The sequence below is a fragment of the Curcuma longa genome, unplaced genomic scaffold (assembly GCF_044706935.1).
Source record: "Curcuma longa cultivar G26 ecotype Majalengka, Jawa Barat unplaced genomic scaffold, ITB_CL_G26_1.1 utg2646_np1212_2152390_RagTag, whole genome shotgun sequence".
In the NCBI taxonomy this organism is placed as follows: domain Eukaryota; kingdom Viridiplantae; phylum Streptophyta; class Magnoliopsida; order Zingiberales; family Zingiberaceae; genus Curcuma; species Curcuma longa.
The window spans coordinates 1,394,067-1,421,379 of NW_027435599.1; the positions used below are offsets into that span (position 1 = coordinate 1,394,067).

The 27,313-nt window shown below is 36.9% G+C and overlaps 5 protein-coding genes across 6 annotated transcripts; 4 read left to right on the plus strand and 1 right to left on the minus strand.

Annotated features, from left to right (window-relative positions):
• The first annotated feature begins 1,130 nt into the window (after positions 1 to 1,130).
• LOC141819960 (protein root UVB sensitive 6-like) lies at positions 1,131 to 6,698 on the plus strand. Its single transcript, XM_074707228.1, has 13 exons — positions 1,131 to 1,581; positions 2,203 to 2,301; positions 2,425 to 2,538; positions 3,146 to 3,217; positions 3,299 to 3,409; positions 3,503 to 3,622; positions 4,392 to 4,493; positions 4,584 to 4,656; positions 5,303 to 5,386; positions 5,463 to 5,527; positions 5,646 to 5,747; positions 5,823 to 6,014; positions 6,131 to 6,698. The coding sequence occupies exons 1-13, from the start codon at positions 1,249 to 1,251 to the stop codon at positions 6,200 to 6,202; spliced, it is 1,539 nt and encodes a 512-aa protein (XP_074563329.1). The 5' UTR covers positions 1,131 to 1,248; the 3' UTR covers positions 6,203 to 6,698.
• A 755-nt stretch (positions 6,699 to 7,453) lies between these two features.
• LOC141820049 (E3 ubiquitin-protein ligase CHIP) lies at positions 7,454 to 13,298 on the plus strand. Of its 2 annotated transcripts, none has more exons than XM_074707328.1 (8): positions 7,454 to 7,643; positions 8,000 to 8,071; positions 8,141 to 8,230; positions 10,578 to 10,649; positions 11,369 to 11,502; positions 11,612 to 11,747; positions 11,827 to 11,937; positions 12,902 to 13,298. In XM_074707328.1, the coding sequence occupies exons 1-8, from the start codon at positions 7,533 to 7,535 to the stop codon at positions 13,025 to 13,027; spliced, it is 852 nt and encodes a 283-aa protein (XP_074563429.1). In that variant the 5' UTR covers positions 7,454 to 7,532; the 3' UTR covers positions 13,028 to 13,298. The 2 variants fall into 2 exon arrangements, with proteins under 2 accessions (XP_074563429.1, XP_074563430.1); XM_074707329.1 differs by having other exon boundaries at positions 8,000 to 8,067; positions 8,167 to 8,230.
• A 1,542-nt stretch (positions 13,299 to 14,840) lies between these two features.
• Positions 14,841 to 15,355, plus strand: LOC141819860 (uncharacterized). The gene has a single exon (XM_074707114.1). The coding sequence runs from the start codon at positions 14,862 to 14,864 to the stop codon at positions 15,216 to 15,218; it is 357 nt and encodes a 118-aa protein (XP_074563215.1). The 5' UTR covers positions 14,841 to 14,861; the 3' UTR covers positions 15,219 to 15,355.
• Positions 15,356 to 17,488: 2,133 nt separating this feature from the next.
• On the plus strand, positions 17,489 to 20,710 carry LOC141819862 (TPR repeat-containing protein ZIP4). The gene is made up of 5 exons (XM_074707115.1): positions 17,489 to 18,831; positions 18,918 to 19,107; positions 19,178 to 19,210; positions 19,295 to 19,912; positions 19,988 to 20,710. The coding sequence occupies exons 1-5, from the start codon at positions 17,489 to 17,491 to the stop codon at positions 20,708 to 20,710; spliced, it is 2,907 nt and encodes a 968-aa protein (XP_074563216.1).
• Positions 20,711 to 22,484: 1,774 nt separating this feature from the next.
• On the minus strand, positions 22,485 to 24,592 carry LOC141820128 (protein IQ-DOMAIN 13-like). Its single transcript, XM_074707407.1, has 5 exons — positions 24,483 to 24,592; positions 24,140 to 24,418; positions 23,348 to 23,590; positions 23,128 to 23,262; positions 22,485 to 23,063 (listed from the first exon to the last, which is right to left on the minus strand). Exons 1-5 carry the CDS (start codon positions 24,573 to 24,575, stop codon positions 22,485 to 22,487), a joined length of 1,329 nt encoding a protein of 442 aa, XP_074563508.1. The 5' UTR covers positions 24,576 to 24,592.
• Between the last annotated feature and the right edge of the window lie 2,721 nt (positions 24,593 to 27,313).

Genomic DNA, 27,313 nt, shown 5'->3' on the forward strand with positions numbered 1-27,313 from the left:
AATTAATATTATATATATTCAACGATTATAAATAAGTTATTATCAAAATCGAATATCAAAAATATTTATGAACGTTCAATTTATTTACAATCTAAGTACAAATTAATTATTATAAAAAAAGCTCATTCATATAAAAGCTCCAAAATGACAATCTTAGATAGTTAGATGAAAAACAAAATTGTACAACAACAACAAAAGAAACACGAGGATTAACGTAATAAAAACACGAGGATTAAGGTAATATTAATATGGTTTTATAGCTTAAATCACCTAAATGAATAATTAAAATATATATATATATAAAAGAAATTTTGAGGCGTGCACTCGAAAAGTTAAAGGACAATTGGAGCTGAGTCAGGTGGACCCCAGCGCCATCCATTTCCACGTCAGCAACGGCATGGGACACACGAAGGGACGCACGTTTTTAACGGTCAGCGTTCAGCTTCAAGCTAATTTCTCTGATAAATACTTTTTTAAATCAATATTTGTCATTGGACGATAAGTTCGTTGATCAAATCCATCTATCACTACTGCAAAAAAAAAAAAAAAAAAAAATAATCTGTCAGGTTATTGATCTCACATAATTAATTATATGATTATCTATAAAAAAATAAATTAAAAATTTACAATTGATCATAATAGAAGAGGATATTTTCGATTTTTGGAAATTCATACAATAAATAATCAACAAAAATACCAAAATAAATCCATCAATTACCAAACATAAGTGATGAGTCGTATTGACGTAGCAAAAATTATTAAGATTCATATATAAATATCAATTAATATAATATCAAAAAAAAATAGACATATAAAATTCACCATTTTAGAAAAAGGAAAGTTAAAACAAGGTTTATTGATAAAAAATAATTGACTTAAAAATCAATTAAATAATAATTTAAATAGTTTTGAAATTTAAAATTTAAATTATAAAAATGAAAATAATTTTTAAAAATTAAAAGATAAAAGATACGCAAATCCACTTGGATGGATAGAAGGTTCGACTTGGAAAAATGGACCAAGTCGGGCCGGTTCGGTGACCCACATCCAGAGGAGCCACCAATTTTGCAAGTGTTTCGACGCCACCCTCCACTTCTTTATTATTTCCTTTCTTAGTAATAATGCGGAGCTGTCACAACGCCGACGACGCCCCCAAAAGCGCCGGCGACACAACCGAGGCGACCCTCTCGCCCTCTAAATCCCGCTTCCTCGCTCAACCAGCTCCCAATCCGCCGCCTCGATCCGACCATGGCTCCGGTTCCATTGAAGCCCTCGACCAGCCTCGAGGCCCGCGACATCGTCCGCGACGCCGTCCGCGCCAACGCCGTCGCCACCCTCGCCTCACCCACCGAGCTGCCGCTGTGGGACGACCGGATCCAGACCGAGGTCAAGCTCGGGCCGCCCGTCGACCCTGGCCTCGGCCTCGCCCTCGCCGCGCCTAGGGTCCTCTGCTGCGAGGAGATCGACGGGAGGAGGTGGAGTTATGTGCTGGACGATGTGGAATGCCCGCCCGGAAGCAGGGTGAGGAAGGGACCGTCTCTGCGCGCCGTCCCGATGCAGAGCCCCGTGAATCCCTTGGAGGTGACATCTCTGAGCATTCTTTTGCTTCGATTCGTCTCTGCATCGAGTTTAATCTCTTTTGGTGAAAACATCGGACTAACTGCAACCTATCTTACGACCTAATACCTAAAGCTACACCAGAAAGATCATACACAGATTTTATCGAAGCAAAACTATATGTCTTTTATGTGGCACTGTCTTTTGTTCGCTGATGTTCGAAAGAAAGACTCTGCCTTAAGTAGATTAAGGAAGATGACAGATCATAAATCATAATGCTGAAGATGTTTTCAAGGTCCCTTTCTCTATAAATGTTTTTCAAAACAATATCTTAGTTTTGTAGAAACTAAAATCAGATATCGAACAGTATGCATCCTGTGAAATGAGGAAGCTTGCCCTTAGTCTTTCACCATGCTGTCCTAGTTCATTTTTGCTCCCTATAATGCGGATCATCTTGTTCACTCATGTACCTCTGTGATGATCTAGATAAGTTATTTTTGCTTAAATTCCTGAAAGTATTGTCGATTTTTTTCTGTGACTCCTAAGGGAAGTGACGACTTATATTTTGTGTATTTAAGATGGCTATTGTAGTTAGCACTAGTATTAGGATCCATGCTGAATTGCTAAATACACATTCACATGCAGGAGTTGATGTCATTCGTAAGATCGTATGTAGTGCCTGAAGGTTTTCCTGACAGTGTGACCCCTTCTTATGTCCCATATATGAAATGGAGGGCTTTGAAGGTGAATACTAGTTTATCTGAAGTAGTGTGAATCCATTTGTTACTTTATCCTTATTGCAATGAAGGAAATTGTTGTTTCTTTTTTGTTTTGACTTCCTCGCTAGTGTTTCCTTCTGTTGTTCAGCATTTCTTTGGTGGAGCCATGGGTGTTTTCACAACACGGACACTGTTAAACTCTGTAGGAGTATCCAAAAATACAGCTGCATCAGGTGCTGTTGCCATCAATTGGATACTCAAGGTAAATTCTTTTTTTTTTTCCAGAAAAATTAGTAGTTTATGTAGATGCAAAATTATGTCCATGGAGGAGTTTATTCCTTTAATGGAGAAGAAGATCTCTTTTCAAGCAAGTTCCTCCTAACAAGTTCCAATTCCAACGGCCACCATTTCCAAGTAAACAATGCTGAATCAGGCAGCATTGAACCAAAAATTGACAGGGTATTGTTTTTGTAATGCAAATTGATCCAAATTCACTTATTTCTTATGTAATGATCTTGACTTAATCTTTTCTAAACCTTTTTTCTTGACCATGAGCCTAAACTATTTCAGATAGCAATATTCAATGTCTAGATTTAAACTTTTTTCTTCTGATGTTACTGCCCTTTGCTGTGTATACCCTTGGCTTGAGTGTGTAAAGTATATAATTAGTTTAATTCATCCTGTAAAAACAATCAAAGTTTGCATTACTTAGTTGAAGAATTATTTGCTTATTTGTTACTTTAAGGAAAAAAAACAATGATATATTTCCTGTCGTTGGTTGGTTGAAACAGTTTTCATGTTCCAGTACTGAATCTGTTTGACCAAGTACTTCATTTTGGCTTTTAATCATATCTTCAAAATTTATCCAGGATGGAGCTGGCCGGATTGGCAAAATGCTCTACTCACGTCAAGGAAAGAAGTTTGACTATGATCTGAAGCAGGTATACCCTTGTGCTCTTTCCATTTGATAGCTTCTGTATATGGTAAATAATTGTTGATTGATAGTCTATATTTTCCAACAGCTTCGCTTTGCTGGTGATCTTTTGATGGAGTTAGGTGCAGGAGTAGAGTTAGCAACTGCTGCAGTCCCACAGCTTTTCTTGCCGCTCGCTTGTGCGGCCAATGTTCTGAAGGTTAGGAAGCAAAGCTATGTGCTAAGTGTCTAGTTTCATTTGAGGATAATAGGATCTGCATGATGTGTGATACCTTAATTGTCTCCCTTACAGAATGTTGCTGCTGTGACATCGACATCTACACGTACTCCAATCTACAAGGCCTATGCCAAAGGAGAAAATATAGGGGACGTCACTGCTAAAGGAGAATGTGTTGGCAATATCGCTGATCTGGTAGGCTATGCTATTCAACAATTATCTGGAATATAGACATTCTAAAAGTTTGAGAACTTTCCACTTCGGGAGTCAGTCGTCCCAACTATTCTTGCAGTGTAGACTTGTGCATGCTATTACTTTATTATGCATGGGCTAATCCAGTTACTATCCCTTTTTCAAGCCTGTTTCTCAATTTCAATGACTTGACCTAAATTTAAAAAAAAAAATCTTGATGTTTCTTCAAGCATATTAACTTCTGCAAATTTTAGAATGAATCGAATTAGTAAAGCAGGTTGTGTACGGTATGCTACGTTTTCAAATTTCTATCTTTTTGGTGTCACAAAGTTTTATTCTCTAAATTGGCTTTAATTCTTGCAAGCTTTCAAAATTGGAACCTAATAAGAAGAGAAAAGTAAAGAAATGAAATAAATTCCTAGTTACCTCAGAAAGATTTGGATTAGAAGGCATGCCAACTTGACTTGCTATGCATTATTTTGGAGTTTTCACAAATGCTACATAGAATTAAGTTTTACAGAAAATGGTCTTTCAGACAATTATAATATCGATGAAATCATTCTTCACTTGCATTTGCTTCATTCTTACTATCAGGAATACATTCTTTTTTGAATAAGTTACACTCTGTTGCCTTTATGCTTGACAGAGAAATGTTATCTTTCAAGATTCAGATAAATTGTCTGACATATCCCTCATTTTCTTTCCTTTACAAATTTTTGTTGTAGAACTGTATCAAAATGCTACTGACAGAAATTTTCCCTTTTTGTTTAAGTTGGGTACTGGACTGTGTATCATGATATCAAAAAGAAATCCATCTTTGGTGGCCTCATTCACATTCTTGTCATGTGGGTATCTGTTTAGCTCATATCAGGAGGTTAGTCTCTGTTGGCTTAAGGTGCTGTGTGCCATTTTTTTTTACAGTTGTTTCAATAAGTTTATTATGTGTATTCCTCATCTTTGCTAGGTCAAATCAGTAGTATTGAATACGTTAAACAGAGCAAGATTTGCTGTGGCAGTGGATTCCTTCATCAAGACCGGTATGTGAAGCAAGATATCTATAGTTTAAATGCATTTTTGTTCGCACTAAGATATCATGAAATACTTTGATGTTGTGTTTCTGATCAACTTCAGCTAGTAAATAGTATAACTAAAGTCTACTCTCATTTGATGGATCTATCAGGCAGGCAATGTGATGTTTGCAAAATTCTAAGGAAGTTAATGAACAGAGAAAAGTTTGAAAGAGTAGTGTGTGTATAATAGATATTTACTGCTGTTATAATAAAATCAAATAAACTAGTAATGGTGTTCGATAATAATGATATGGTTTTTCATTTTTAGAAAAGGAAAGAAAATGGAAAGAAGGAAACTCAAACATGGCCATATTTTCTTCTAAGCAGTTTTTTCTGCATCAGGTTGTGTTAGTCCAAACCACCGAGGGTTGGCTATATGGATACTGCATTATATGCTATGCAAGTCTATGCCACTAGAAATATTCATCTCTTAACTAGAGTATCTTTTATCCCTCGCACTTCCAATTTTATCCAATTTAAGCATGATTTGCTAGTTTTATTTCATTTCTATTACTCTGACTACTCAGTGACATTCGACTATCTTTGGAGTAGATTTTTGTATATATAGTATCTTCTTCTGTAACCTTTATTAACATTGGTTGAAATTTTCTAGGGCATGTTCCATCATTAAGGGAAGGCAATGTAAAGGAGAACATTTTTAATCCTCCGTGGTCTAACCGGACACCAATTGTTATAGGTATGCGACAAATAAATGACTATTTCTATTTGCCTGCACAATTTGCACTGCTATATCTATTTTAACTTATGTTCAGGATCAAGATTTTCTGAAGCATTCCAGGAGTCGTCTGCATTTGTCGCTACCCAGCCATTGTTCGAGGTATATTTAGTCACATTATTCCTGCTCGCTATAATTTTAATTCACATACCCAGCTTTATTTGTTTCATCTTCTACTTCCACTTGTATTTCGGAGTTTGAGTTGCTTTTGCAATCACAGGAGGAGAGATACATGATCACATATAACCCTTCGAAGGGTAAAATCTATGCATTGCTCAAGGATCATGCAAAATCAGATGATATACTTAAAGCGGCCTTCCATGTGAGTACTGGTTACTAAATGGCAAATATACAGAAAAGACCTGCTTAACTTATCGGGCACCTTCTTTTACCTCAGGCTCATGTTCTTCTGTCTTTCATCGGTTCGTCACACCCAAAACAAGCTTTGACGAAATTTAGGAGCACCGGCCAATCAAGATACGAAGAGCCATTGCTTGCTACAAATACCAACTTTCTTTCTCATATCACAGAGTCTTGCAAGATCGTGTCGTCTTCGTATACGACATTCAAGAATAAAGCTACTGAACAGGTGATGCATTGGCGTTTACGACATACTATTTATTAGTGCTTCTATCATTCAAACTGATTCATATTTTGAATAATTCTGAGCTCTCTATTGACGATGTCTGTCTTCTGGTTTGGTAGGGATGGATAATGTCCCACTCGTTGCTCAACCCTGGTAGAGCGCGACTAGTTAGTACTACTCTACAACACTGATCTACAATCGTCCTCCAAAACATTCAGAGGTCCCTTTGTTTTGCTGGATTCATGTTTAAGTTTCGACAAAGAGTAAATTTGATGGTGGCTTACACACGAACAGTGAGTTGCCACTCGAGATCATTAGCCTTTTATGCCATTGCAGACTTGAGACGTGAGAGTCTTCCAAAGCCATCACCTCCCTGAGAAAGTGTTGGCATTCTATTTGTGATTGCTCTCACAGTTGCCGCGCCTTGCAAACTAAGAGACAGGCCATTTTCCGAAAACAGTTTTGCTTGACGGGAATTGCTAGCTTCTCGATTCGCCATACGATAGTATCGATATCCTTTTTCAGCTGTCTTTGTTGTAATATATAAATTTGTTGGTTCCCTGACTGTATTATAGAGCTTGAGATGCAATGGTGATAGAAAGCAGTGATAGTAATGGAGATTTTACCATCATATAAAAGTCACTATTAGTAAAATATATGATAAATTAGTTAATTTTAAATGAACAAGGTGAGCACTAGTAAACTCGATTCATTTATGAATAAATAAACTTATTTATTAAATTTAATAAATTTTTTACAATCTTAAATTATCTAAAAAATGTTAGATATTAAAAATAAAATTAATATAAATTTTATGGTAATTTAATTTATCTAAATTATAAAAACATTAATTAGTTGAGCTTGATAAATGATTTGAGTGTGGATTGAGTTGTTGAAATGGACAAGTCAAATTTTGATGAAGTTGAGGTAATATTTTTTTTTTGTCGTAGTTAATTGTAGTTTCTTGATTTATTTTCTTATAGATGATTGTGAGGGTGATTGTGTGAGGCTGTTAGAGTGATAGATTTTATTTTTTATTGAAGAGTATGGGTTGAGTTTGATAAAATTTTTAATAAATAAATTTAAATAATTTTGATAAATAAATTTAAATATAGTTGGATTTAGTTTCTTTAAATTGGAGTGAGTTGGAGGTATGAATCCCTTATTAAAGAATTTGAATTTGTTATGATATATTTTTTAAAAAATTAAAAAATATTTATTATAATTATTTTTTGTCAAAAAGTATTTTTTAAAAAACAAAATAACATTTTTATGATTTTTTTAAAATAAATAAATTTAATTTTTTTAAAAAATAAAATAATAATAAAAACAGAAGACTTTAAAAAATGGTTAAATCCAATAAATACAATTTTAATTTCGTTTAAGATATAAAATTAACCTCGTAGTCCTGTTTATTTAACTACTAGTCCACATTTTTCTTCGCCCATCCTTTCCTGCGCGTCGTTTCGTCGATCAGGAAGTTTCGAGAGCGAGCGGTCGCGGAAGGTGGGCGGCAGCGTGATGGCGCCGGTGCCGGCGAGCGTGGCGAGGCAGGCGGAGCTCCTGAAGCAAGATGGGAACAACTACTTCAGCAAGAATCGCCTCGGCGCCGCCATCGATGCGTACACCGAGGTACACCTTCCATTTTCCGCCTTTGCCCGTGAAGAATTCGGTCCATTGCATCCATCCGGACCTTCTCTCTTTGATCCATCTATCCTTCTGTTTTTTTTCTCTATCGTGGCGGAGATACGTTTAATTTTCTTGTAAAAGTGTCTTTTTTTTTTGTTTTTCTTTTCCCCTTATTGCGATCCATGTTTTTTTTTTTTCACGTTGACTGACCTGGTGTAGATCTCAAGGTGAGAACCAAAAATTGGACTTTCAGATGATGTTCTTATGATGGATTCTTCATTTCGTGAAATCTTGCTTCGCCAATTTCCTTTTCCATGCGTTTCTTTATTTTAGATTGATTGCGTGATTTGACAAAACAGGCTATTACCTTGTGCCCGGATGTGGCGGTCTATTGGACGAACCGAGCGTTATGTCATATGAAGCGGAAGTTTGTAACAATCATATGCGCTTCTTGTTTTCTTTCTATAATTCTTCCACATAGGTATCTTAATTAGTATTAGGCTGTTTTGCTTTTGGAGTTTTGTAGGGAATGGGATAGGGTCGAAGAGGACTGTACAAGAGCTATTCAGATAGACAGTCATTCCGTTAAGGTAATTGCATTTTTTTTCCTGCTAATGCCCATTTGTACCTTTTAGATTGTTCTTTTCCCCATATCCTTGATTGCTATATTCAATGCAACCCCAATTCTAGGGTTTCATCTGCTGATTATCCATTTAGCTTTCTTTTCAACCTTACAGTTGCATACTACCTAATTGGTTGATATGAGTAATGTCACTTAGTATCAACTTTGTCCATGCATAAAGTTTGGCGATGCTTTCCCTTTGTCAAGTCAGTTTCAAGGATCATTAAAAAGGTTTATTTTTTAGATTTAGTTTAGCTAGTTTAAATGCCCTACATTATCAACTTGTGCCTCTTTTAGTCCTAGGTACAACAGTTTGCATTGTAATTTACGTGTTCATGCTTGCATAACATGATAATCCCTTTTGTACAAGGAAGTTTATGAATACTTCTGGGCTAAGTGATTTTCTATTGTATCTTTTTTCTATATTTGTCTAAAAATGCAAATAATAGATCAAGTGATAAAACTCCCATTCCATCTCTGTTAGAAAACTGAATCACTGAAATGAATCAACGTTATGAACATTTCTTCTATATGCTTATGATATGTGTATCAAAGATATTGTGCCTGTATTGAGTTCCAATGACATCCAAATATCCGGTTGACTATTCTTTCTATTTTCCTTGATTTAAGATGGTGCCTCTTATCCTATATATCCTCTTATTGAAACAATAAATATCATTTACAGTGGGCGCAAAGAACTTTGGAGATGTAGGAGCTTAAATTTAACATGAATCCACAGGCGTATAGCGTATCTAAGTGCAGAAAGTGGTTATTATCTATAATTTTTTTTGCCTAGGTTGGGTAATTTGTCATTCACCTTTGCTTGTAACTTGGAAGAACCTCATCTGTGGAATTTCAAAATTATATACAACTAAACCAATCATTATTAATAACTCTTATTCTTCATAAGATAGATTTTATATGCATATGAAAAGAATCATTTCCAACCAAAATAGTATTGGATGTTGATCAAAGAAGATATATTGAATTGTTTATAAAGAGGGAAGTGTTTATAAAGAGGACTCAGAGAGAAGATCTAGAATTCTCCTGAATGCAAAATTTTCAATATCCACATTGGACCACATTTGTTTACTAGGTTCAACCAAATATTGTCTCTAAAAGAATAATTACACATAAACAAGATAAAGTTTGGAGTACATATTCAATTCAATGCAGGAATTCAGTTCATCAAAATGAGGAGGTATAAAGCCCCTTGTCTACAAAAGATGGGGAAAATGCAAAGGAATCAGGAGCGAATAATTTAGAAGGAGAAAAAGGTCACACGTATATTGAGCTTGATGTGCGATTCAATTGTAGAATCTTTGGAAGCTAATGAGTCACATGTCTCAATGTAGACAAAGAGCTAAGAAAGCAAAGTTCTAGTTTTGTTTAGAAGAAGAAAGGTCACATGGATATAGCCATTAGATCTGCTCGGTCTTATTGTCATTCATGGTCAATTTGTCATGTCTTGGCCTGCATCACCAAGGATGTTATCTAGCCCAATTTATATATGACATGGACAAAGAAATACCTATCATTCAACGGGCAATAGTTCATGCTTATATCAGAACACTTTCCCCTTTTAGACAGCCTTAATTACTGGGAGAATCATCTGAAAACCAAAAGATCACCTCTTCCTCTATATTGGAGAGGATAAATACCCATTGATAGAGGTGCACCATTTCCATTTTGTAAAATCCTTAAATCTTTAACTCCTTTGGCAAAAAATCCAACCTGTTCAAGTTCCTTGCTGGTTTTCCTTTCTTCCTTTCTTTTAAGATAATCTTTGTGATGGTTCAGAAAGTTTCTTACATTTGAAATGCTCTTTTTTTTTATACTAGAACTCATTAGTGTTTGAAGGAGATAAAATTAGAGAAGATTGGATTTAGAATGTTCTTAAAAGTTTAAATGGCTGAAGATGAGGCCTGAACCTCCACTATAGGTTACTCAGAAACATATTGGACTATACCAGTGATTATACTTTAACCAATACTAGTGACTGCTGGACAATATACCACCTGTACTGGGTGGTACTCATGGTTTGGCATGTGAAAAGATACTACAAATGCCTTGATCCATACTGCTCTTAGTGGATGGTGGTTCAAAGACCATGGTTGGACTGGTACACACTGAATAGCCAGACTAGACAGACAGAGGGTTTCATACATGATTTATAACAAAAGTCATTGCAAGTTGTAACTCTTGTAGTTTGTTTTTTATTCTCATCATAGATTGAGTGTCTGATTGCACGCCATTACTTATCATTTGACGATTGTTGATGACTTAACAAAAGTCCTTCTATTGGGGTATCGCAGGCCCACTATATGATGGGACATGCAATGTTGGAGAGGCATGACTATTCTGGAGGAATCAAGCAATTGCAAAAGGTATACTTTGATTTATGGCGTGATCTCCAATTTTTATTTTGTCTTCAATTAGCTGAAGTCTTGCACATATCGTTTGTTTAAGACACACATTGCCTATGACTGAATATTATTTTTCAAACATTAAAGACTATCAGAAATTGCAATTTATCTTTTTCAGAAAAATTTCACTTAACACTTTTACTTGTACACCATGACGCTCAATTCAGGTTTTCCTCTACATATTTGATAGTTGGTTGGGATTTATTCATTTGCAAACTCTGATCTTGAGGTTTTTGTCTATACAATATTTGGTTTGACCTTTGGTCTGTGTTGAGTCTTTTAAAGCATTGTGTCCAGTCATTTCATCATAACCAAGGACCCCAAAATAACAAAATAAGCAACAAAGTGAACAAACCAAATTAACTTAAAGGGATCTAGACAAACAAAGTAGATATATTAGGATTTTGATTATTGTACTTAAATTTGTCCAAGTGGACAAGTCAAAGGGATCCATATAGGGAGTCATCCAAAGAGTTTACTTGAAAGGTTTCATTTAGGGACAAGATTTGTTTGAATGGAAGATGCAAAGGGATCCATTTAGGGAATTTGTCTAAATGAATGACTTAAAGAGATTTTGTTAGGGATCCATTTAGTTAGAGATTTGTTATCTGGACTGGTTATATTTGCACTCATAATACTTAATTAGTGACAATCTTAATGATAAGAAACCACTGATGCAGGCATTAGAACTTGGAAGGGGTGCAAAACCTTCAAGCTACATGGTTGAAGAAATATGGCAGGTTCTTTCCAAAGCGAAGCACTTGGAATGGGAGGATTTGTCTAGTAAGAGGGCATCTGAATTGCAGAAATTGAAGTAAGTTTCATTTGCTGATACTATGTTGCTGGATAAATGAAGCTTTTACATAATTCAGAGGTTTTGATTACCCATGAATAACCTTTTCATCATTGTTTGCTTGTTTCAGAGAAATGTGCAAGAAAGCTCTTCTGAATTTTTATGCAATTGAGGATTCTCAACATGGCACTGAGGAACGGTTGCAGCAGTTGCAATATCTCGAAGAGGTGTTTATCAAAGCTGGAGAAGATGACCAACCTAAGGATGTGAGACATGCCAATAACTTCAAATATAAGACAATTTCTTTCATTTGTTGTTATCTGACTCATGTTAGTGATATTTTAGGTGCCTGACTATCTTTGCTGCCAAATTTCACTCGATATCTTCAGGGATCCTGTGATCACTCCTAGCGGCATTACCTATGAGAGAGCTGTGTTGCTTGATCATCTTCAGAAGGTATCATATATCATTTTCATCGTAGAACATCTATATTTCTTTTTGGTATTGCCGCAACATGTAACATCTTTTTTCTTTCTATTTTAAATTATGTTTCTAATATTGAAAGAATTGAATCCATTGCCTGTTTTAAACCATGGGGGTTGCTCAAAAGATGCAAAACTCGATCAAATACAAATGTCAATAATGTTCTTTTGTTCTTTTAGCTGCCTGTTGTTGGTACAACAGTCTACTGACTCTCATGATGGAAGAGAATTCGCCAAGACCATCCTTTATTAGGAGAAACATATTAAGCTCAAAATTCTCACCCACTCTGTAGCTTATCCTGTTGGAAGGCAAGGTTTCTCGTATTTGTCAAAACTGATCAACTTAGATCATCAATGTTGATGAAGATTTAGGGAAAGGGTCTGGTATTTGTTTGCTAGATCCTGGAAACGTCGGAAACATATATTTGCTAGACCTTATTCGAGTAGTAGAGTATTCAAGGACAATACCACTCATTTTATTTTAGATAGTAATCTATACGAATACATATTTGAAGTGCCCCATCCAGAGCTATAAAGCATTCTCACTCCCATGTCTGTGCCATCATTTAAGTCTACTATTTCAACTGACCGCAGAAATAGAGTATACACAGTTTGTAATTTCCAATTCCATTTATTGATCGCTATAGTTTTTTAAATTGGTAGTAAATTCATACTCTGACATAAGTGGAAGTATCATAAAGCTATATCGATCCTAGTAAATTTGATTTGCTCTTTTTTTTTTCTTTTCTTTCTTGATCGTAATTTTCTTGTGCAGCAATTCAACCTTCGACCAAGGCCCTATATTTTGTATTTTACTGTTTCCATTGTGCATGCATGCTGATTTGTTTCAAGTTGTACGAAATAGCATTCTGAAACCGACAATGTCGCACTTTGTCCACCAAATTTCTTTTTACAAACTCTTGTAAACCATGAATCAGGTGGGGAAGTTTGATCCCGTGACAAGGGTGCCCCTGGAACAACACCAGCTGGTGCCAAACCTTGCCGTCAAAGAAGCTGTTCAGTCCTTCCTAAATCGACATGGTTGGGCTTACAAGATGAGCTGATCCTGGTTCCTTGCTCCTCCACCAACCAAAACAAAAGAAAAATCATCTGATCAGAGTATGTTGTATTCTTTGCTCATTACTTTCACTTCCAATGATCCTTAATAAACAACCTTCAGGAATGTGGTAGTGTTCATGTACATATATGTACACATACACATGAAAATTTAGTTAGAAATGTATGTGAATCTCATATTTGGAATTGTATCTTTTGCAATAGGGACAGATTATGAGGACAACCGAGCGAATTATGGAAGGTTTTTCTTTAATCATATTCTTTGAGATGCAAATTCAAGTTAAATGCTTTGAAGTTGAACCAACTAATCATGTCTGTTGTAGTCATTTTGTTTTTAGAAAAATGAAATTGTGCTTGGCTTCAAATGTTGTTATTGGAAAAGTGATGTCATTGGTCGAACAATTAGGTCGAACATAACCCCACCTTACGTCCCATGCCTCACACGACCCAACTCATGTTGTATCAATTAATGGTGATTTTTTGTCTTTGAGACGTAGCTGAGTTGATTATGACAGAGCAGATTTGTAAAAGAGAGTAAGGTTTAGAATCTCGACGAAATTAAGACAATATCCTCTTCTGTTGTGATTAATTGTAGTTTTTCGATTTACTTCTTCACAAATAATCGTGGGGTCAACCGTGTGAGGTCACTAGAGCTTTTATAGAAGATTAATGGTGATTTTCGAATATTCCTTGAGTGTTTGCTCTCACCACTTGTTGCTAATGGAAGATCTTGTGTCCATCCATCCATCCAAGCATCCCTTTTTTGACTAACTAGCTAGCAACCATTTGATAACCCTTGTCATTCATGGAAACTCCCATATGTCATCATCCATGTGACCTAGACAATTCTATCATCCACAAGAAAGCTCATTTAGAGTTCTGACGATTGGGGATGCTCCAACAAGTGTTCTCTCTAACAGTAGTTTCTCGAGATGAGTTCCATCTTGTTGTATTAGTGTTCAACAAATGTTGATGGTAATCTACCATCCCATCATCATATTTAATTGATATAACGTGGTGCTTAAGCTTTAATCTCTATCATCTTTCTTCTTTGGCAAGTGGTTGTCAATTGACTAACAACCAAACAAAACAAAGGAAGAAGAAGAAAACCGTTTAATTCATCTTCCAAATTAGTCAACAAAATTAATCAAGAGTCAAAGCCCTCACCCACCCGCCCACTCAATCCATAAAGCCACCACCTCAATTTCAAGAGAAAATTTCAATTCCCCCCTCCCTACTTTACCTACTTTTTTTCATTTTCCCCACATAATTTATACAATAGGAATAGAATACCTACTTTACCATCTCTTCTCTCACGCGAACCTTAATTTATCTATGGCACGCGTTGCACTCGTGACATAGGGTTAGGTTGTAAATGAGCTAAGTTTTATAGTATTTAAACTTATTTGATAAAATAAATGAAACTAAATCTAAAATAAATTACATCATGATTTAAACTTCACTTGAATTTGGTTCATTTAGATATTATCGATATTTAATAAATAATAGATAATGTCTTAATTTTAATACAATTTGCCCCTTCAATGAGTCACCCTTCTAGCGTAACCTAAAGATGAATATGAGATATTTTTCTTTTAATTTTCATACTATAAAGTATAAAATATAGACGGGGGCAAAATGAAATGTGGTCATATTTCCAGGCCAGCAAAGATAAACCTCCCCCAACTCGATTGCGTCACCTAAGCAGGCGAGCAGCCGCCGATTGACCGGTCAAACGCTGCTTCCTTATAAGAAAGAAACAGAGTCGCTCGGTTTCCCTTCAACTAGAGAAAACAGAGAGCAGCTCGCAATCGATCAACAATGGCGGAAGGGCTGATCCCTTACATCTACAGGGCGATCAAGAGGATGCGGAGGGAGCAGAAGTACTACCGCTCCCTCTCCACCGGGCCGTCGGACTGGTTTGGCCTCCCCAGCAGCCACCCCAAGGTCCTCCGCCCCCCGGCGATCAAGCTCGGGAGCTTCTCCGAAGGCGGCGGCGCCGAGGGGGAGACTTCCGGCCGCCACCGGAGGTACCGCTCCATGCAGGACTTCTACTACTCCGCTGACGACGCGTTCTCGCAGGAGAGCAGCGGCCGCCGGCCGGCGAAGGAGATGGCGAGGTTCGGAAGCAGCCGCAGCCGCAGCCGGGTCTTCTCGTGCGTTACCGGCGTTAATTAAGCTGATTAGTAGATTAATTAATTACATGAAATTAATGTTATCCGAAAATAATTGTGTGTTTTTTTTTAATTTATTGAAAATGTATAAATTCAAGTGATAATAAAAGGTTATTTGGTTTTGTACAATTGTTAAAAGAACCCTATTGTAATACAGTGCAAAATTATTTAATTAAAATTAATATATATATATATATATATATATATATATCATTATTATATTAAAATATTATTTTGACTGATTAAAATTATTATAATAATATTACAATTGTTTTAATCAAAATTACAAATAGGAGATAAGATGGAAATAATTTTTTGACATAAGAGTGCCTTAGTAAATACGTTTGAATGCTCTATTTTCTCTTTTCTTTCGTGTAATTTGACTTTAGGGTGTGGTCGATGCTCCACCTTTCACTCTCAAGTATAGTTGTGATCATAATTTGAGATGAATATTCATAAGTTATGTTTTAAATTTATTTGATAGACAAATTAAAAAGTTCTAAAAGATACTTCTATGATTAATTGGATGCAATTTGAAAAATAATAAAAGAATTAAAATTTAAATCTTAAATGAAATGAATATCTTAAAGGTCAACTTTTAAACGTGTGTAGGAAGATCATCAAATTAGTCAAATACAATTTGAACACTTAATTTAAATAAATATTTTAAAAAAAAAAGTAAAAAAAGCTTTAGGAATTCCCTAAATCAACGTGCCGAAGCACACAGACTTTGTTGCTTGATGCCGGTCTTTTGCCGCACACAGGTTGGTATTGCTTTCTTAGTGTCATGGAGTACAAAATTATATTATAGTGACTATCCACCAAACTTTATATCCTCCAATTGGACATTAATAATTGATTAGGGATACCATATTTATAATTGCACGGGATAGGATAAAGAGAATACCAAATTTTATAATGATCAACTGTAATTTTTTGATTTATCTTCTTACTAATGGTCATAGGGCTAATCATGTGAAACTGCTAGAGTGATAAATTCCACCTTTTACAAAAGAAAATTCATTAATAAAAGGAAAAAAAATATTTATATTCTTCCTATCAAGAGAAAAGAAAAGTTTATTAATATAATATGTATTATTCTATTTCAAAAGAATAGAAAATTAATAAAGATTAAATATATAAAAATATAAAAATATCTTATTTTTTAAATTAAATAATGATTTTATTTTTTATAATATTAATATTTATTTTATAAATATAAATTAATTATTTTTTAAATAAAAATTAATTCTTTTACAAAAGTCATCATATTATTCATTAGTCTATTAGATCAACTAATAGATTATATTTATAAATGTAATATATATATTTTCAGTGTACTATATGTTTAACATTTGGACTTTGAGGTATGGTTTCGAGAAAATATTACTTTATTAATTTTTTTATTTTATAAATTTTTCATAAAAAGTATAAATATTATATTATTGTAATATGTCATACTGATTTGAAACAATAGAAATATTTTTAATTGGAGAATAATTAACCTATGAATTTACTGTATAAAGAAAAAAAATTATAATAATCTAATAATAACTTGAGATTTCGATGAAAAATAAAAGAGTGAAAAGATCATCCTCAATAACAAAAATTAAAAATTTAAATTAAATAAATTATTTAAAAATTAATATTTTAAAATAAAAATGAAATAAAAACTATCTTTTTTTTCTTACCTCCTAAATTAAAGTATGGTAAAAAAATTTTTTAATACGAAAAATTAAAATTCCTTTCTATCCTCTCCTTCTCCTTCATCACTCCTTTTCAAATAAAATTTAAAATTTTCTTCTCTTCCCTTTCTTCAGTTCCTCCCAAATAAAACATAAATCATAAAATCAATAATAATTTTAATGAAATCAAAATAATACTCATTATCCATGATAATTATCAGGGTAAATTGAAAAATTGGTTATTATGATATAGAAAATTTTATTGAAATAGACCAAGATTAAATTTTATCGTAATAAATTTAATTATATGATTGATCATGTAAATATGAAATAATATTTCACGAAGTAAATCAGTAAGGTTCTGCTCCGGCTGCCTCAGATTTGGTCGACACGTATAATGACTCATGGTCCGGTTCTTGGCCCAATTGATTTACCGGTTCAGATATGGACGAGTGAACCAAGATCAGGTCGTTATCCGAACCAGCTTCAGGAAGTGAGGAGCCATTTGGCTAGGGCACGGACCACTCGTCGTTTGAATAACTCAAGCAAGTGGTTCGGGAAGGAGGGAAACCCGAACCTCCTCTGCGGGATGAAGATCTCGGAGCTCTCCTCGCCGGACCTCCGCTCCACTCCCACGGACGCGCAGCCTGTACTCCGCCTCCTCCTCGACGATGTAGAGTCCTCTGTCAAGGTAGCCGAATCCCTCGATCCCTCTTGCTCCCCGGCGGGTCTCGCCGCCCGCCTCCGCCTCTCCCTTTCCTCGCTGAATCAACCCGCCTCCGCCATCCAACTCACGGAGCCCGTCAAGATCCATCTATGGAAGCTCAGCTACCGCCTCTGGAACGCCTGCGTCGACCTCTCCAATGCCTCCGAGCTCCTCCGCGGCGACGCACCTTCCCGCAAGGCCGAGCTGGCGGAGCTCCGTCACGTCGCTGCCGACATGCTCTTTATCGCCGGACTCCCCCCCGCTATTCCGTCCGCCGCATTCAAGTCCGCGTCCTTCTTCCACAAGACTGGCCTCATCTGGCACGAGCTCGGCCGGTTCGATCTTGCCGCCGGGTGCTTCGAGCGCGCCACGGAGCTAGCATCCGCGGCCCATGCGGAGGGAGCTCCGAAGATTGGCGGCGAGGAGGAGAGGCAGCTCCTCCTTGACCTCCACATTGCCAGGGCGCGTACGGCGTGGGAGGTCGCCGATCGTGATCTCGCGATCGCCCTCTTGAACCGGTCGAAGAATCTAATCTTTGGCTCTCCTTCAGGGTTTCGGTCCCTGGCAGAGCAGTTCCTCTTGTTCGGGAAGCTCGATCTCTCCAAGAAATCCCCCGAGGGGAGATCGGACGCATCGAGGCTTCTCACCGAAGCAATGGATCTGTGCGAGAAGGGGATTGCCGCCGCAACAAGCCGCGGTGCGAACGGCGGAGCGGAAAAGCTAGAATTGGACGGTTTGAAGAGTCGGTGTCTCCGGTTCCTGGCGGCGGATCGGCTCCAAGCGGAGGACTACGACGGGGTGCTGAAGTGTGTCAGGGCATTGAGGTCTGGCTCCGTGGTGCCGCCGGCGGCAGAGCACCCGAGCGTGAAGTACGTGGCGATGAAGGCCTGGATTGGCGTGCGGAGGCTTCAGGAAGCGGAGCGGGAGTTGATGGGGATGATGGCCAGCAAGGAGGTTCCGGAGGCTGCGTGCGTCTCCGCTGCGGAGGCGTACCTCTCCATTGCGGGGCCAGATAAGGCAGGAGCTGTTTTGCTGGGACTAACCGGGCGGTGTCACGCCAGTGCTGTGGCGGCACTGAGGGTGGTGCAGAGGGTGGCTGAGGGCGGTGGCAGAGGAAGGGCCAGGGTGTTAGCAGAGCTGACGGCCGACGAGACAGTCGTGGCTTTGTTCCAGCCCTCCGCAGCAGCGAAGGAGCGGGAGGCAATGCACGCGCTCCTCTGGAACTGGTGAGCTCATAATCTCCTCTCCCCTTACAACGTGACTTGACTTAGCTACGTACCTGACGTCTTCTTCTCTGGATTTACTAATACAGTGGAGCAGAACATTTTAGATCCAAAGATTACGAATTGAGTGTTGATATGTTTGAAAAATCAATGCTTTATGTACCTCGAGATGAGGAGCACCAATCGCGCAGGGCAAACTGTTTCAGAGTTCTTTCCCTTTGCCATCTTGGCCTTCAACAGATTGATCGAGCACAAGAGTTCATTGAACAAGCTGAAAAGGTACAATCAACCTACCCATAATTGATTGTGGGGTTACAAATCATTACTCACCAATTCAATGCTTCAACAGCTTGAACCTAACATCAAGTGTTTTTTCCTCAAGGTACCACTCGTAGTCTCACTTGCAAAGGTCTTGATCTTCATGCAACTGAGCTCACAAATTTCTTGTTTTCTGACTGTTTTGCAGTACAAAATTTATCTGGAAAAGAAGGATGAAAATGAAGCCATCAAACAGATGCAAGCAATGGTTAGTTGCATCGATTTCAACCCAGAATTTCTTACCCTCTGTACCCATGAGGCTATTTCTTGTCGGCTTCTTCCTGTTGCTATTGCTTCATTGTCTGTCCTACTCAACCTCTATTCACCTGGGAAGAAAATGCCAATGACTGAAGTTGCAGTCTTGAGGAATCTTATCAGCCTCCTCCACAGAAGCCCAAACAACGAGCTAGAGATCCTTAAATATACAAAGTATGCTCGGGCGAGAATGGTTGAAATTGGAGTGGAGTGCTTCTTTGGCAAGGGAGCAGTTGGTAGCCGTGAGCTGAATTGGTTTGCTGGAATTTCCTATAACATGGGGTTAAAAACTGGAAACGATAAGAAGTATGATTCCTGTGCCAAGTTCTTTGAATTGGCATCTGCTTTTTACAGTGCATTCACCGATGAGGATGGTGTGAATCAAGCTATATCTTGCAAATCCTTGATCATCAGCGTGGGTGCCTTGCTTAATGCTGAGAAGCAAAAGGAAGTTACTTTGCTGGACAGTGATGTCAAATTGGCTCTGGAGATGCTGGTGAGAGCTGAAAAGGTACATTTCGAATTTGAACACTTTTTGTACATTTGAAGAAATTATCATCTTAATGCATTTCCTAAATGCCTGCAGATATTGCCCTTCATTTCATCCTCGTTCAAAGACCCCAGAGAGCCACAGACAGAGAATCAAAATCTCCACTTCCTTCATACTTACTGCACATATGAACTCATGAACCGGGTCAAAGATGGTGGCCGGTCACAGCAGTTACAATTGATAAAAAGCTTTGCTGCTTCTAAATCATGCACTGGACATCACCTTCTCCAATTAGGCCTTGCCGCTTCTTGCAGTGAACATTACGATCCAGAAGTGGCTGAGTTTGCTCTCAATGCTTGCCTTTCTGCCCTCATTGCATCCCCTTCTCCAGATTACAGTTTGGTCAGCACTGTCATCCGCAAGTTGGTCTGCCTTGCTGCATCCAGAGGCAATGAAGTTGGCAAGGATGATGGAACATATGATAAATACCGGCAAGCATACCAGATAATTCTTGGGCTCAAGGAAGGGGAGTATCCTATTGAGGAGGGTAAATGGCTTGCAATGACTGCTTGGAACAAATCAGGCATTGCTGTCCGGATGCAGCAGGTTGCCATTGCAAGGAAATGGATGAAAATGGGGTTGGACTTGGCACGGCATGTTAATGGCATGGACAAGTATATATGTGGCATGGAGGAGTATTTGGCTAATTTTGAAAGACTTTGTTGTGTTGGGGATGGTGGAAATAGTGAGGGAGAGGGCAATGGAGGATCTTGGAACAATCCTACTACAGGGAACATTGTACAGATATGCCGCGAATGAACATATTTTTCCTCTTTTAAGGATGATGTTAGTCTTGGCTCCAATCACCTACTTGAATAGAGTTCTGAAGCATGTAGCTCGTCAATTAGCCATTCGACATGTAGCATGTAACACATACTAAGAAAGTGTTTGGCTTGTGGTCATAATTTTTACCCACCAAAACACTATAGTTACGAAGAAAATATATAATCATAGTTGCAGTCATCTTATCCTCAGTCATTTGATAATATGATTGGATTGTTAATGTGTTTTCCAACAAGAAGGCTACTTTGATGATTAGCTGTGTTAGCCAAGATCTCCACTCAAACATGTCATGCCTGACAAAACAGTGTTTGTGTACATTCTACCTTCTTTGTTTGTCTTTTCTTTCAGAGCAAGTTGTTCACTAAAGTCACTTTCTTTTGTCTTTTATATCTATCTATCTATCTATCTATCAATCAAGTTGCTTTAGTTTATCATCTTCTAATATAGTAGGAATTATCCATATTAATCATGAGTGTCACAGCGATGATCTTCATCTCAAAATACTACTGATGGAGAAGAAAAGGCCACAAATAAAGAATGGATGCATTGGATGTTGATATAATTTGACAATTCTTTTTGTCTTTTACTATTAGTGTGATATTTGTTGGTTAAATGGATTCCCTTGTAGTTGTTGGTATTGACAGTCAAGTTGCTATGGTGTATCATTGTTTCAGATATTATGTATTATCAATATTAATCATGGGTTTTGTAGTGGTGATCTTCACCTTAAACTGTCATTTAGGGAGAAGAAAAGGCCACAAATAAAAGTGGATGCATCAGGTGTTGATATGATTAGTCAAAAAAAAAAAAATTCAGCTTTAACTATATTGATTCATTTGATTCCCTTGTTCAACTATTTGCTGATATTGACAGTCAAGCAGTACATAAAACAATTCAGTACCATGATCATTCTGGTCAGCTTTTGTTATTCACTTGCATGCTTTTTTACTTCTTTGGTAGATTACTAAAAGGTGGCTTCACATGTGGATTCATCGGATTCAAAGAAAGTTATCAGGTAAACTTCATGTTTCATATTATCAAGCAATACTAGGTAAACTTGACATTAATTCTTTGTGATAGTTGAAGAACAAGAATATCTAAACCTTGTTATTTTTCTTAATCTTGTTAGAAAAAATGTTTGTTCAAATTCTGTCCATGTCCATTTCCATCCAGAACATTGTTCTATTTCAATCTGCTTTAACTTCACTCCTTGAACTTAATTGCAAATTCATTTCATATTGTTGCAGTCTCCGATGCTACCGGGAGATCAAACATTTATGAGGTATTTATTTCTTTTCTTCTCCAAAATTTTAGTCTCAATCTTAAAACTTTCTTCTAATTTCTCGTTCTAACTGTTCTAATTTGTCTTCTAATGTTAGTTCAAACTTCCATTTTTTCGCCAACAGCATTCATTCATCAAGAGCATTCTTCATCTGTGCTTATCGCAACAACTCCTCACAATGCAACAAAACACACCAAAATGATCTGTATCTGTTTAACTTCAAGTTAAAATCATGAGTTCATAGCTCAAATAGTAAAGACAATCAGACATGAACCACAGTTTCCATTCTGTCAAAATTCTTACAAATCATAAGAATCAAAGTAAATGCATGTTCAAACTTCCAATTTTTTGTTGACAATATTCATTCATCAAGAGCATTCTTCATCTGACAACTTCTCACAATGCAACAAAACACACCAAAATGCTTTAGATTAAAAAAACATGGAACATCTGAATCAAAATTGCATGCTATTTATAGTTCCTCCTACCACCAACCCTTCCAGTGGGCAGAGACATGATGGAGTCCATGCTCATGCTGCTCACTGACTGTGTCGACCTATGCCTCTCTTGTATTCTCACGCTCCTTAGCCCACTACAACTGCTCTCACAACCTCTTCTGTTGGCCTCCTTGCTAGCAAACAGGGACCCGATTGTCTGGCCAAGACCGAATGAAAATCTCTTCTTCTCCGAGCCAGGGACCGTCCCAAATGCACGGTGGCTTCTCGCCTTGGCCTGGGCCGAGACAGTGGTCGTCATGTAGTTGGGCACAGCCAAGGGTGGGCAACTCACGAGGCTTGCGTCGTCGGCGTACTCTGGCTTCAACCGCACGTAGTGAGAGCTACGCGGGCGACTGGTGGTGGCTTTGGAATGCACTGTGGTAGCTGCTTGTGGTGTATGGAGACGTGATGAGTTTTGTGAGGGTGGTGGCACAACTTCGACGTTGTTGGTGGCGAGTTGGCTCTCCAACGAAGACCACCACCATGGGGCTCTACGGGTGCGGAGGTCGGTCAACATGGCCTTAGCAGATTTGGGTGTCATCTTCAACAGCTGAGGCAAGTTACTGTCAATCTTTAACATGGACAATTTGAGTCATCTGATGGAACGATCGTACCTGGTGGGTGTATGCATAAGCCAATGCCCTCTCCCTCCTGATGGTTGCTTCCACCTTCCTTCTTATCCTTGCTTCCAGTTCCTCTTTCGTGAGAACACTATCTTCCCATTCTCCTTCAAACCCTTCTGCTTCAGTCTGCAAGACCATTACAAGTGAAATCACCATCACTCCTTTTCTAGTTCATACTATATGTCCAATAAACGAGATTGAGAATTCTCACTTGGCGAGCGACACTCCAGCCGCCAAAGTTGGTCTCTGACTCATCGTTCCTTGGCAGAGCCTGGTGGAGTTGAAGACTTCTGTTCTCCATCATCTTCAGCCTTCTGTCTCTTATTTGCAACTGCAGTCGAACTAGCATTCGCATACATCTAAGGGTGTTTGTCGTCTGTTGTTTCACTCTTTGATTTCTTATGGCTCTCTGCAGTCTCATTAGACCCTTCAATGCTCGGTAGCTCCTTCTAGCCTGTTTATTGGAAGGACTTGTTGTTGTTGGATTACTTGTATACAAGTGGAACTAGGATTCTATGAAACATTTAGAAAGTTTGTGGAAGATAGAGCTCCAGGGCAAAAGGCAAGAATATTATTTCCTCAGAGATAGCTTGTATGGTGTTTTGGAACATTTTTCTTGCAGAAACAGGGAGATGAAATGAATAAAAAGAATAGCAATCTTATTAATTGGCACAAGTTGAACACTTGGTTTTAGGAATGTTCCTTGTGAAACAATTTCTTCACTTGTGTTCATATTGTTGGGATTTGTGTTATCGCATACTCACTGTTAGTTGCATGGCTAGAGTTCTCTTCAGTTTGCATTTATGTTGTGATATATCAAACATGATAGGTATGAACATTACTTGCTAGTCCAACAAGGGATCGCATGTATTGGTCGATACATATAACTGATTCTAGCAGTATACTGTCCTTTATTAATGCTAAAATGTAGAGATATATCAAGTACTTGTATCATATAGACCTTGAACGACGATTTGATGTATGACAAACACATTGAGCTTACCCTGTACCCTCTATATGCTGCTTGGATTTTGATTGCTGAAATGTGGGCATAGTTGGGAACAGTCCTTGGTTTTCTCGCAGGCGATTTCGATTGTTGAGCCTTCTTGGGGAGCACTTGCTGCACTCTATGTTGCTGGTGCTGCTCATTTTGGACATCCTCCAGTATTCTCTCAATTATGCTTTGTTGCCTATGCATGTGAATGAAGGAACCATTGTCATCATGGTTGGATTTGCTAAATCCCCACTTTTTCTTCTCTCTTGTATGCTTGTCCTGAGAGTACTGCAGTCACAAAGATCACATTTAGGACCAGTCTGAATCTAAGGGCACCTTTAGTTCGACTTACTTGGATTGGGGTACTTGTCTGGACCAATTTATCCTTGGAGCTCGAAGTGAAGGCTCTTTTGATGAGCGTAAACCAACCTGATGTCTTGCCCATCTCTAGTGATCACTTGATTCAACTGAAATAAATGAAACAATTGAACTTCTAGACATTTATCACACAGCTCTCTTGTTCTCTTAAAGCATAATCTACTAGCTGATTTTCTTTGGAATTTCATGATTGTTTGCTTGGTTTATTTTTAAAAAGTAAATAAAATATGTTTTTGCTCATTTTTATTATATTTCTTTCATCTTGTAGTACTTCTTGAAGTATTCTTCACACCAAGAACAGGTTAAAGTAGAATTAAGATTGCTATTGAATACTTTTCACAATGAACAAAATGGAGGAAACAGGAAGTTAAATTAAGTTTTGGTTGTTTTGACTCTCCATTAGAAATTTCTTCTCTAGACCAAGAAATCTTTGTTATATATATCATTAGCCGAAGTTTATGACCATAAATTGCTTAAGGTAGTTGCTAAATGCATATAGATAAACAAAAGGATGTTTTATTTACCTGTGAATTACCTCACTGTGTCTTACACAAAACCATGTTGGCTTGACTTCCTTCTCATTCCAGGAAGAACTGTCTCCAAGTCTCTCTCACATTCAACTTTTTTTGTTCTCCAGGTTGTTTTATACCAGCTTTGGATCGACGAGGAAGAGGATGACCACTTACTCCCTGACCCCAAACCAACTTTACTTGAACTAAAAGATTTCTGAAGACAGCTATGGGCACTTGAGACACAGTTCAGTTGGCCCCTTCCACTACACACAGCTGCACTGGCAATGACTCTCAGTAGAGTTTATGTCAAGTTTCTCCAAAGTGAGGTCCGGTTGAGATCCCTCTGTCGGGTTGGACTGAGATGGCTCATTCTCTCACATCAGGTATGTTCATTCTTCCTGTGCTCTGTTCATAGGATGACTGATCTAAGTCTGTTAAGTGGGCATTCATTTTCAGTACTTGTAACTGTTAACCAAGTTCTGGAGCAAAATGAGGAAAGGTAGGGTTTGTGTAGTAGGCAATCATTGATGAAGAGAACAAAAGAAATATTTGTTTAATATTTACAGATATTTAGGGCTTTTAGCCATAGAGATGGATGGATTTGTGTTGTAGGTTAGGAAGCAAGGGACCAAGGGCTAAGTGGTGGCTTAGAGCATACACAAGCCGGTGTTGGCCATTTGCTTATAAGCTACTCAATATAAACAGGGTTGTTTAGTTGCTAGACTCCTCATAGCCCTAGATTCCTAAACCTAGTGAAAACCTTTTGAGTTTGGAGCTTATTTCTTATTGTGCCCTGTGAGAGTAGAGAAAGGAAGGGGCATACTAACTTATGGAAAAGATCATGGAAAGGAGATCGACGATCGTCGATAATGTTATTATTGGATTTGATGAGATAATGTTAAACCTAGACCCGGCCACGGTTTGAAACCGATGGTTTGAAACCATTAGTTCGATAGCTCAAAAAATCTTGACCCTTATTAATCTTTAAAGGCGTATGGTTCATAGTTCAGAAATGTAGATTACAGTTAAGTTAGGATTCATGATGGATCAACATTAATATTTATATTTATATATTTTTAAATTTTTTAATAAATTTATAAATGTGAAACAATTAAAACTTTAAAAAAAAATACGAACATAAGAGAATTAAAGTCATCTAGTTATTTTGATATTAAAATATTTTATTTCTTCTTTTGAAAGTTATATATTTTTATTTTTAATAACTTTCACTCAATCAGTGTTTGAGCTTTAACAAAAATAGAGAATCAAAATAGATTAAAAAAAAATATTATATTAAAATTTGGATCATCTTTATTATTTTGATAAAAGCATAAACTTAGAATATAAGGGAATTAAAGTCATGTAGTTCATTAGTTATTTAGTTACTTCAGTATTAAAATCTTCTATTTCATCTTTTAAAAGTTATATATTTTTTATTTTTTTATAATTTTCATCTAATCATTAATGTTTGAGATTTTAAAAAACATTAGAGTCATAATAGATTGAAAAGAATATTATATTAAATCTTGAATATTATATTAAAGACATGCAGTTGGTTAATTCTTCTACTTTATCTTTTAAAAGTTATATATTTTTATTTTTTTTATAGTTTAGCTCAATCATCACTTTGAGCTTCCAAAAAGTTTGACTCAAAATAGCTCCAAATGAATATTATATTAAACCTTAGACCATTTTATTTTTATACTTATAAGTGTTTTATCTGACATTTATATTATTATATTTTAATATTATTATACATATAAGTTATATTTTTGATTAATTTTGTACCTTTGATCTTCACTATATAATTGTATTATTGAACACATTATATTTCTTCATAAATTTATTATTGAATATATCATAAAAATATTTATAAATTCAATGTTGAACGAATAGAAAGATAAAATAAGACCAATTTGTAACTTATTTTTCAACCTCTAATGTTGAGCCGAAATTCCTGTCCAAGATATAATTCTTGTGCATTGACCCGAACATCTTATGCTTCGGCAATAGTTGTTAGTGTTGGCCTGTAGCTTAGTATTTATCTAAAAAAATAAAATCGGAAATTTCAGATCTAGAAATCATAATGGATCAAAATCTTTGCAAAGAAGAGAGTTTTATCAATTTCCTCATAATTCTTTGATTGCCAAAATTCTGTACCTCCAATGATATAACTTTCCAATTTGATTTTTTTTTAATAATATTTAATAGAATCATCATTACTATATATCAATATTATTTTTTTAATATTTAAAAAATACTATAAACTAGAAATATTTATATAATTAATATT

What these genes read in the sequence shown, in the direction of transcription:
- LOC141819960 (XM_074707228.1), top strand. Translation starts at nt 1,249, where the DNA reads ATGGCTCCGGTTCCATTGAAGCCCTCGACCAGCCTCGAGGCCCGCGAC. An exon ending in CCATCAATTGGATACTCAAG is followed by an intron (nt 2,539 to 3,145) that starts GTAAATTCTTTT and finishes AAATTTATCCAG; the next exon opens with GATGGAGCTGGCCGGATTGG. An exon ending in TGTTTAGCTCATATCAGGAG is followed by an intron (nt 4,494 to 4,583) that starts GTTAGTCTCTGT and finishes CATCTTTGCTAG; the next exon opens with GTCAAATCAGTAGTATTGAA.
- LOC141820049 (XM_074707328.1), top strand. Translation starts at nt 7,533, where the DNA reads ATGGCGCCGGTGCCGGCGAGCGTGGCGAGGCAGGCGGAGCTCCTGAAG. An exon ending in GTCATATGAAGCGGAAGTTT is followed by an intron (nt 8,072 to 8,140) that starts GTAACAATCATA and finishes AATTAGTATTAG; the next exon opens with GCTGTTTTGCTTTTGGAGTT. An exon ending in AAGATGACCAACCTAAGGAT is followed by an intron (nt 11,748 to 11,826) that starts GTGAGACATGCC and finishes GTGATATTTTAG; the next exon opens with GTGCCTGACTATCTTTGCTG.
- LOC141819860 (XM_074707114.1), top strand. Translation starts at nt 14,862, where the DNA reads ATGGCGGAAGGGCTGATCCCTTACATCTACAGGGCGATCAAGAGGATG.
- LOC141819862 (XM_074707115.1), top strand. Translation starts at nt 17,489, where the DNA reads ATGAAGATCTCGGAGCTCTCCTCGCCGGACCTCCGCTCCACTCCCACG. An exon ending in TCATTGAACAAGCTGAAAAG is followed by an intron (nt 19,108 to 19,177) that starts GTACAATCAACC and finishes ATGCTTCAACAG; the next exon opens with CTTGAACCTAACATCAAGTG. An exon ending in TGCTGGTGAGAGCTGAAAAG is followed by an intron (nt 19,913 to 19,987) that starts GTACATTTCGAA and finishes AAATGCCTGCAG; the next exon opens with ATATTGCCCTTCATTTCATC.
- LOC141820128 (XM_074707407.1), bottom strand. Translation starts at nt 24,575, where the DNA reads ATGGGCAAGACATCAGGTTGGTTTACGCTCATCAAAAGAGCCTTCACT. An exon ending in CAGCATATAGAGGGTACAGG is followed by an intron (nt 23,591 to 24,139) that starts GTAAGCTCAATG and finishes TCCAATAAACAG; the next exon opens with GCTAGAAGGAGCTACCGAGC. An exon ending in CTTATGCATACACCCACCAG is followed by an intron (nt 23,064 to 23,127) that starts GTACGATCGTTC and finishes AACTTGCCTCAG; the next exon opens with CTGTTGAAGATGACACCCAA.